The sequence below is a fragment of the Manacus vitellinus genome, unplaced genomic scaffold, assembly GCF_001715985.3.
Source record: "Manacus vitellinus isolate BGI_N305 unplaced genomic scaffold, ASM171598v3 scaffold_17_pilon, whole genome shotgun sequence".
Taxonomy (NCBI): Eukaryota; Metazoa; Chordata; class Aves; order Passeriformes; family Pipridae; genus Manacus; species Manacus vitellinus.
The window spans coordinates 8044096-8054502 of NW_021939256.1; the positions used below are offsets into that span (position 1 = coordinate 8044096).

Below are 10407 nucleotides of genomic sequence, written 5' to 3' on the forward strand. Positions count from 1 at the left end.
GGTTATGGTAGAGTTTGAAATAATGGTTCATTGTGACTGCTGGTGACAAACCTTGTTAATTCCTGTTCATGGTCTGTGTAGCCCAAAATATAGAATAGGTTCAGTTGGGCTAGCATGATTTTTTCTTTATAACATTTTCTAAGTCAGGACTCTTTAGAAGGAATTGCTAAATTCTGCCACTGTTGTTGGAGGGACACTGGTGTAAATAGACTTGAGACCCCATGTAAACTATTCCCTACCTTTTCTAGGTTAACTACTCAACAGACTCATTTCAGCATAACCCTTGGATGTGTTCTGCTTACAGGCTTCCCCTTGTTCTCATCAGATGATATTAATGAGATGATATCCTCAAATATTAACTGAACAAATGAGAAATAACAAATCTAAGAAATGCCTTGTAAAAACAATCCTCATAAATAGTGGAGCCGTTTACAGAAAAAAAAATAAAAGTCCTCGTTGGTAATTTTATGTAGATGTAATTGAAAATTAAGTAGATGCCCAGGTCTTCTTCACTGTGTGAGTAATGCAGTAAATCAAGCATACTAGAAAAACTATTGCTCTGATGGCTATGCAGTGTGAAACATGAAAATATTAATTCATAGATGATGTATCATACTGCATAACATGGAGAACCAGTCTAGATAGGATTTCTGATAAGCATGGACTGTAGTTCTGTTACAGCTTAGTGCAATATAGTTTGTATCATCACCCAAAAGTTGAAAGAGGCAGAACTTGCAAATTATTGAGAAGCTTTCTAATAGAATGCAACTCATCTTGAACTTTTTTACAGTGAGCTAAATTTAAAAAAAAAAAAAAGTTGATGACCTTTCCCTTCAAAACTGTCACAATAGTTTTAGGATGGTTTTTTGTGGACAGTCTATCACAAATCAGTAACATTTCAGTTTGGTTTTACAAGTGTGACCTTCTGTAGCTTAGCAGCCTGGCTTTCCTTTACCTTTGCATAATTTTGGATGTTGCGGCAGCATCAGCTTTCTGCTGTTGACTAACCTTTAGAAGCTTGAAACTGAATAAAAAACTTCATGATCTCTGGCTAATGACTAGTGTTTAGTCAGTACATGTTTGTCTTTGTGTGCATGCCCATGGTTTACAGGAAGGATGTAAAGGGAGGTCTGGCAGGGTTTGGGTGAGAGTGAAGTCTAGACCTGATTCAGTGGTAAGTACAAGCACGAAGGGATTTAACAGAGCAGCCTACCTGCAGTAACATAGCACCTATGCATTATTTAGTATGAGTGTGCAAAGGTGAGTGCTTACTAAGGAAGCATTGTGGATTAATGTAGAGGAAGGAAGGGAGTTTGAAAAGCAAACAAAAGAAAAAACCAAACCAAACCAACAAAAAAAGAGAGAGGAGTAAATACATCCCTAAGTGAATGCTGTGCATCTGCTTTTACTTCTGCAATACTCAGTCCAATTTAGTCTTCTCCAATGATACATCTGTACCAGTTATACAACTTGGATCTCCTTAAGACTGTGTTGAGAGATGTTACTGCAGTACCTTAACAAAGCTGGCTTTCATCTCTCTTGCTTGGGCTACCTGTCCAAATGAATAAAGACAAGGTGGGCTTGCATGACTGAGGCTGCTACCTGTTGTAGTACATCATCAGTGCTGCCATAGTTTTACTAATTAAATTAAAGGTAATTCAGGCTTTACATGTGCTTCAGCTGCACCTTAATGGAAGTCTAGGCATATTTGAACCCACAATACAGAGTGTCAGGAAAAGATACCTTGTTCATCATGTGCTATTTCAGAGAGAGTCCTCATCCTGATCTCAGCTCTGTTGAGATTACCCCTCACAATCATTGAGGCTAGCATTTTTTGAAGGTTCTTTGGAAATACTTCCAATTACATGGATTCAGTGAATCTGATTAAGCTGCTATATGTAAGACTTCTGGATTTCTTTTATCCCTAACTTAGAAAGTAAATAGAAATTATTTTGAACTTTGTCTAAAGTAATAAGAGCAGCTTTAATTTTTAACAGCTTCATTTTGAAACCTGTGTTATAAAATTTCCATCCCCTGACCATCTAATATTTTTTTCAGTGGTATTTTTGATTTATGTCCTTTAAAGCAGGAACTTTTATTTCTTGCTTCCCTTGTATAATCTTGCACAACCATAGATGTGTGTGAGGCTTGGAAGGGCGCAGCAAATCCTGTTTCAGTCTTGTTTCCAAGGAGGTAACAGCCTCATGTAGAGGTTACTCAAAGTTTTTCAGAGAGCTGCGGTAGCACTGGCAAGACATTTCTGATGGCTGAAATATTTCAACAATGCCTGAAGAGTGTTAAAAATATCCAAGACAAAAGATCTTGCACATTCCTTCATGTTCTCTGATCCTTTCTTAATGTAGTGCAGATTTTGTTACAAAAACTTGCTGGCTCAACACCTTGTTACTTTTAAAGTGATTTTGCATTCTTTTAGTTTTTGTCATCATTTTGAGTAACGGTTCTCAAATGCTGAATATAATCCTTGTGTTAATTTAGGTCAAACAAGGAGCTGGTTGTAAAAACTTGAAGTTTAAAAATAATTGCTTGATGTACATTAACTGCTCAGCTACTACAGGATGAACACAAAAAAAATAAAAATTCTTACTTTTTTCAAATAGTAGATCTAACTTCAATATTAACCAATTCAATCATCACACAGCAGTCTGTAGAAGTTAGTTGTTCCAGGGCCAATTTCACATGTAGGGATAGGGTAAACAATGAAGAAAGAATTAATGTAAACCATCAGCATGCATATTAGTAGTTTTTTAAGATCTCTAACTAAAAAGTTACCAACTTAATCGTTGAATAACTTGTACTCGAAAGTACTTTCACCTACTGCACATTAACTTTGACCTCAGTTCTCTTAAAGCACAAATTTTACAGTTGTGCTGCTGCTGCTTTTTCCTGTAATAATGCCAGATGGAATATGAACAATAGAAGCTAGAAAAATGTATTTGATCGGACTTGCTTGGGCTTTCACACCTTTTAAGTAAACAGTCAGTTTATGTATGAGATGAAGCTCAGCTTCCACTATTGTAGAGCACGCTGCAAAGTTGCGTGACTGAGCAGTTTTATTGTTTTCAATAACACAGTCAGAATGTCTCTGATCTTAAGTGGTATCACTATTTGTTTGTGGGCATGTGTAAAATGGGCCTTTTCAGAACAAGATACACACCTGTTTCCTGTATCAGTAGGTTTAGCTAATGCATGCTTAATGCTGAGCATCCTTTTGAGGTTGGAAGTGGATAGAAATAGTGGGTGCTGAATAACTGGCCTGATATTCAATAATGTAGAAACCCCACCATCCCGTTTCAGTTCACAAGGTGATGAGCAGCTCCAAAAATTTTATTACTTGCAAAAATACTTCATTTGTCATTTAAATGACTTTTAGCTATCCAAATCTGGAAGTTATGAGTGTACTTTACAGTATGCCTTGATAACTTTGAAGTCCTGTGCAGCCAGTATCTGTAAGTTTCCAGGTTGCTGAAGAACAAGAAACAAAGATAAATTTCTGGGTTCTAGCTGACATGAATGCTAGCTCCCTTAGGTCTAGTAAGTAACTGCTGAATTATTGCTTGCTTTGCAGAGAGCTTGCCGTGTCATGTGGTAACGTGTAAATGTTTTTTTGCAAAATCACATGCCATACCATGACCTTAATCATGCTAACATCGCTTGTTAATTGTTCATCTCCAAGCTTGGGCATAAATGCTGTTTGATTAGAGCCTGATTTTTTACTGTGATTGTAAATAAAAATAACAATACTGTTGTATAGTCATATAGCATTGCTTTCCTTAAGTATTGATTTATATGCCATAATTTTTTTATTTTTTTCTGCACAGATGATCGTGTGGTTGGAGAAAATGCTAGATAAAATAATCAGCATTTTTATAATATTTTTGCTAGTCATAGGAACCCTCCTGCTAGCCCTGCTCCTCACTGCAAAGGTACAGTGTGCTAACAAATGTAATCACAGAACTTATTTTCAATGCTAATGGAGGTTGTTGATATTTATACTGAATTGTATAGTTTAAAAAATTTATCTAAATATTTAGTAACTAATTGCTCCGTAGTTGAACTTGTCACCATTCCAAGACTAGAAAAAAATACAAAAACATAGCAAAATCTCAGTATTTATATTTCTTTATATTTCTGTGTTTATTTACCTATATGACAAGCCTAATATATAGACACTTGGAAATACAAAATTTATTCTGGTAAAAGAATTTCTAGCTTATATATTACAGGAACGAATTTGTTTTGCATCCTGTTACACTCTCCTTGTCAACAGCAGAGCCACTTAGAATTTTTTCTTTTTGATTACCTTGCATCAGAAACATATTTGCCAAATGCTTGAGGTGTATTTGTCAATCTTTTTATGTGATTGCCTGTAATAACCTCATGGTATCCTGTTTTGACTTAAATGTGCTGAGATTCATGATCAGATGTTCTTTGAGACTGATTTTTTGTTTGTGGTTGGGTTTTTTTTTGCTTACCAGAAGAGGTCACTCATGTACTTTTTTTTTCCTTTATTTTTCCTTAACAGAACTGTGTTTATACTTGAAACAGTCAATGGAGGTTGAATGTTTGACTTGAATACAGTTACGGAACAAAAATCAATGGGTTCTGATGTCAATATCTTTTTTCCAAAATGTAGACTTATATAATGTTGAGTTCTTAAAATGGAAAGCTTTAAAAGTTGTGCAGACATTCCTGCCTAAAGCTTCCTTATATTCATAAAAGGACCATTAAGATATTTATAAAAGGTGTCTTTTATCATTCTTATTGAAGAATTAATTTGGTCAGGCACTTCATAGCGTGGCTGGTTATGTTAGAGCTAAGCATTCATTAATTTTTACACTTCTTTGATTCATGGCTTAAAAAGGCTTATCTAAAACTGTGCTTTGTATTTTAGTACTTCCCTTGACAGTACTGTTGTACTGTATTTTTTTTTTCCACTGGCGTGATAAGGTTTAAATTTCCATTTGCTATTACTAGTGACAAAAATTGTCAGAACATAATGATTATTGTATTGTCTGAGTTTTTTTGGGTTAATGGCACATCATTCTCCTTAGTGGGTTGTTTGCATTGGAAGAATTATTCTTTAAATGTACAAACTGGTCACTACCCCCTCACCTGCCATCCTCTTCCCCACCCCCCCATAAAAAGGGAAAAAAACAAAGTCTTTCTGAATGTAGGAAAAGTTCTAGTTTGCATTACATAACATTTCTCCTCTCTATATTTAATTTAGGTACATCAAGAGAGTGTTCACATGATTCAAGTCACAAGCAGCTTGATCAATGAGACAGTAGCCAGTCACCCAGAATGGGCAAAGTAAGAATGCTGAAGTTAAGCCAATAGTATAGGGTGGATGAACAAACTTCCAGGTGCTCTTATGCATAGTTTTTAATTTAAAAAATTCCCTAGGGGAACAGAAATGGGGGTGACTCTTACAGGCAGATGTAAAAGCTGAACTCTCAGGCAGTAGGAATGTTTATGCATTACTCTGGAGGACTGTCAGTGTGATATCTCATTTGAGGATTTTGGTGGAGAAGGACCAGCTATATGAGCTTCTCTAACTACAGCTGTGGAGAGGAAACTTGTGGTGCAGAGACTAAAGAGGTCAATATTTTTTCCCTTTCGCCTGTGGAAGAAAAGTACTGGCAAAGAATGCTCTCTCTGGAAGGTTGCAAGATGAGAGCTGTAGAGATGTGGAGAGCTTGCTGCAGAATGCCTTTGAGGGAATAGGAGTCTTTGGAGTGAATTGAAGAAGAGTTCAAGGGTGGAAAGAATGGTGGATGGGGAGAGTTTGGTATGAATCAGTTGGGAAGGGCTGTTCCTATTAAGAGTAGATGTGTGTAGTGTATGCAGTGGGAAGTATGCAGTAAGGTTTAGTGTGTGTAATGATTACAGTAAATGCCAAGGCAAATACTAAGGGAGGGAAAAGATTTTGAGAGAAATGCATCTAGAGTAAAACAAGAGCACACTGGTGAGCAAAGAAGTGATTGCATAAACACCAGAGGGGGGAATAGGTGAGATTGACGGGTGGGATTTTAAGGGGGGCATGTTCCAGATGGCTTTCATTCTGCTGCAGCTAAACAGACATTGGGTAAAGGTGAGATACCAGGAGAAAAAATTGTCTCCCAGACAAGAATGGTTGACTTTTTTCAAGGGCACATTTTAAACAAAAATGATGACGGTTTAACAGTATGTAAAGAAAGTGCATGCTGTATAAGAGCAAAATGATTTTTCAAAAACAAACCTAAAAGTATATAGTTAATAACCACTGTAGTAATATGTGTTTTAACACTACTTAAGTAATCACAATCAAGAGAATGGAAAGCACTTAAAATGTGTTTTATTCCTTCCTGGCATTTCTTTGTTTGGCCTTTCTGTTTTGCCGTAAGATGGAAGTAAGTGGGACTAATGAAAATGGAAATTTGACTGTCAAAAGCTTATTCACATAATGAAAATACTGGAGTATTAGTTGAGTAATTAGCAGAATTTTAGCTTAAATTTTTACTTCTGGTGTTTGCATCTAAATTTGAAGCACCCAAACCACGGTATTTTAATTCATTAAGAGTAACTATACCTCTTGCCAAATCCATCAAGCTTCACCAGCTTTCAGAGCTTGATGTTCACATTACATTTAGAGCTGAGTGACTGAAATGTCTTGGAATTCCAATGCAGAACATTTCTGAAGGATTATACAGACAGAAGAGCTTCCATGTTGATCTTCAGTCAGGTGAACAAATGTCCTGAACGGTGGGGTTTTTTTGTTTTGGAAGGGCTCCAAAAAGCGTCACTGAATCAAGATATAAAAATAAAGTCAAAGCAGATATTGTGTGCCCTGTATTCACAAGTGTTGGAATGCTGGCAGCTCAGTAGGGTCCATTGCTTAGTCATTCAAAGTGATGTGAATCCCTGAAGAAATTCACCAGTGGGTAGTTTGGTGAGGACTCCGAAATAACTGGTGCCAAACCTGTTTTCAACTGATTGCTTTTTCAGGGAAACTATGTTAACAATTTATGTTCAGCTTGTAATTCAGAAGGTACTCTTTACAACTAGATGAGACTGCTTCATATAGTATTTTCAGACAACTAGAACACCAGGAAAATTGCTAAGAATGTAGTGTGAATAGCACACATACAGATTGAAGAGCAGATCTCTCTTGAAAAAGTTGAGATACCAATTTAATTAAGGTTTCAGGAACCTTGGAGAATTTCAAATGCAAGGACTTGCCCTAGATTTAGTTGTGCTTTGCTTATGAGAAAATCTGTTTCTTGGTATGTAGAAGGAAATATTCTAGTTGCAATAAGTTTATATGTATTTAACCATGATACATTGTTATTTCAAAATGTCGGTTTACAATGTGTTTTGGATGTAATGAAATCGGTACAATACTTAGCAGTTAACTTTGTTTTTCTTCTTTAAAAAACCCCAGCTGGCTCCCGGAAGCCCAGGTAATTCAGAAGGCCCTCAATTCTGCAGCGAATAACGTGTACCAATATGGCCGAGAATGGATTACACATAAGGTAGGAGTGAGCTCTTAAAACACCTTTTAATTTTTTTTTTTTTATTTCTTGTATTTCATAAAAGTGGAAAGAAATAAAAATGTATTTGTCAGTAGTTCTTTTCTGTGGTTAACCGTCTGGTTGACAAATCTTTCTGCTCTCTGGTTTTGAAGGAAGAGTGGGAGTGATTTCAGTAGTCTTTTCCTCTCAGAGGATTATTTTTTTTTTAAGAGCTGAAGAATCTGTCATCATTTTAACAATTTCTAGTGAAAATTCGTCAAATAAAACTGAGTAATATTTTTTTACCTGGCTTTACCCTGTCGTATTATAGACAATGTAGGCTTTTGTTATTGCCACCACCACTCCTCCTCCTCCCCCTGTGTTCTAATTTCTATGTGGGCTGGGTGTGGTGGATTGGATGTTTTTTTCAGTCATAATTTACTTAGTTAAGATAACTTTCTTCAGGAGAATTTGTCAAGATTATATGTATGTTTTGATATCGAGCACACATCTCAAATTGTTTGATATGTTTACCCCAAAGATGTGAACAAGAATTTTGGATTAAGCATTTTAGAGACAGCATTGGTTTTTCAGTGCAGAAAGAAGTCCTCAGCTTGATGTAGCAGAATGTTTTTTAACAAAGTCTTCATATTATGAACCATGTTGTCTGAAGTATTTCATAATGATACTCATATTTTCTAATAATTTGGGTTTGATCCATGCCTTTACCAACACTCTTATGTGATTCATAGAGCTTGGAGTTCATTGGTAGATGCCTGCTTTATTCTGGCCTGTATAATAAAAGGTTTTTGTATGTTTTAGCTCCATAAGATTTTAGGAGAAAAAGTGAATAACACCGCTGTGATTGAAAAACAAGTGCTAGAGCTCTGGGACAGACTTTATCACTCTTGGTTTGTGAAGGTGGGTAACTTATTTAAATGGTATTCATAAAAACTATCACTTAGTACTCTGAGATAATTATGCTAAGTATGCATTTCTGAGAAAGAGATTAGTAGAAAGTTGGATGCTGAGTAAAGGTCATAATAAAAAGCTGGGAAAAAATTTCATGTGTGTAAGATCATTCTACAGTCACAGTTTAAGTACAGCCACAGCTATGTCGTTCACTTAAGTAGTAAAGTGTGTTTTTATGTATGCCATTTAATTTAGGCTTTTCTCACTTAATGTGTTTGGTATTTCATAGTTTAGAGGTTTCTGTTGAATTTTTGTGTTGTTGAGGTGTTAGGAAAAGAAAACTGGTATTCTGTGTGATTTGTTTAACTTTCATTAATTTGAAAATGGGAGAAAGAAATTGTCCCTTCATTAAGTTTCTTACAGTGCACTTTTGTAGCCATCTTTTAGTGGATTCTGTACAATGGATCTTGAAAAGTTCATAAGAGTTAAATAATTTTTATTCTGGCAATGCTGTTTACCTTTTAAAGGAAAAAGCAATTCATTAGCCATGATGCAATGGAAATATTAAAATCCAAAAGTTATACCCCTGAAATACTTCTGTATATTTAAATAATTGCAATTATAATATATTAACTGTTTATACAGTCATTTTTCAAGTACCCCTAAAGTTCCAAGAAGATTTCTGTATTAGAAGAAGTAACAGTTTCAGTATAGTAGTCAAAGTGGAAAGAATCAGTTTCTGACAAGATAATGCTGTAGAAGGACCTGTTGAGAGATAACACAACACTGTTGAGGACTATGGGACCACCGAGGAAAAAGTAAAACTGTATCTGCAGTAGATTTTTCTGGCCTTAAGCACTTGAGAGTATTCAGTGTTAAATGATTGACCAAGAAAAGCACCTACTTTGGATGCAGCTATCAATTATACTGATCAACCTGTTGCTTTTACTAATACAACCTGTATGTCAGATGGTCCGTAGCATTGCATTGTTCGATAGGGCTCTGTGCTGTAGGAGCGCTTCTGTTGCTGCAGTACAGCACAGGGTGTGCCTGTGTTTGTGTGGTGGGATTTCTGTTCTGCAGCTGTTACTTGAGGGAATACTGTGAGGCTTCTATCTTATGAATTCTCTTCTGGTAGGGTAAGAAACAGGTTTCCTACCAGTCAAAATGGTAGAAAGAGCTTCAGGAATGCACTGATGCTCTCTGCCTACAATCTTGAAGTCTGTTCCTCCTCTGGCCACCATTTACAAACTAGACACCCTAAACCAGACACCCTATGTTACCATTGGCATACTGGGAGGCAACTAATTATCTGCGGGCCACAGGTAACTGCTCCAGAGTCTGCTCCTAAATATTGCTCCTTCTATCATAGCCCAGATACATGTAAAACATCTCACATGAGTGCTTTCCACCTGACTATTTCCTTCTGTAATATTGTAATACTCTTGCATGGTCTTAGATGTATCTGAAAACTGGTAAACTAAGTGACAGTGTGGTGTGTAGGATATCTGTACCTGAGTACAGCTTTCAAGCTCCTCACTGTTTCAGTTGTGGGAGCATAATAATTAGACTTCATTTTGAGATGTGCATAGCATTGCTCTAGTCTGTAGGTGACTGAAGAACTCAGACTCAGGTGATACTATTCCATGAAAGCTGTAGAACTGAGGAAGAAATGCCGATGAAATGTGGATTCAACCATTAACTGGGGGGGGGAGTGTTGATCTGCTGGAAGGCAGGAGCGCTCTTCAGAGGGACCTGGACAAGCTGGAGAGATGGTCTGATTCCAACAGGATGAGGTTCAACAAGGCCAAGTGCTGATTCCTGCACTTTGGCCACAGCAATCCCATGCAGCACTACAGGCTGCAGACAGAGTGGCTGGAGAGTAGCCAGGCAGAAAGGAACCTGGGAGTTTGGATTGACAGGAAGCTGAACATGAGCCAGCAGTGTGCCCAGGTGGCCAAGAAGGCCAATGGCATCCTGACCT

The 10407-nt window shown here is 36.8% G+C and overlaps 1 protein-coding gene across 1 annotated transcript in view; it reads left to right on the forward strand.

Annotated features, from left to right (window-relative positions):
• The window catches only part of TMEM245 (transmembrane protein 245), an 81134-nt gene that overhangs the window by 28568 nt on the left and 42159 nt on the right, over nucleotides 1-10407 (forward strand). The window contains 4 exon segments of the mRNA XM_029958909.1: nucleotides 3840-3944; nucleotides 5249-5331; nucleotides 7442-7532; nucleotides 8334-8432. Of these exon segments, the coding sequence (XP_029814769.1) occupies nucleotides 3840-3944; nucleotides 5249-5331; nucleotides 7442-7532; nucleotides 8334-8432 (378 nt within the window).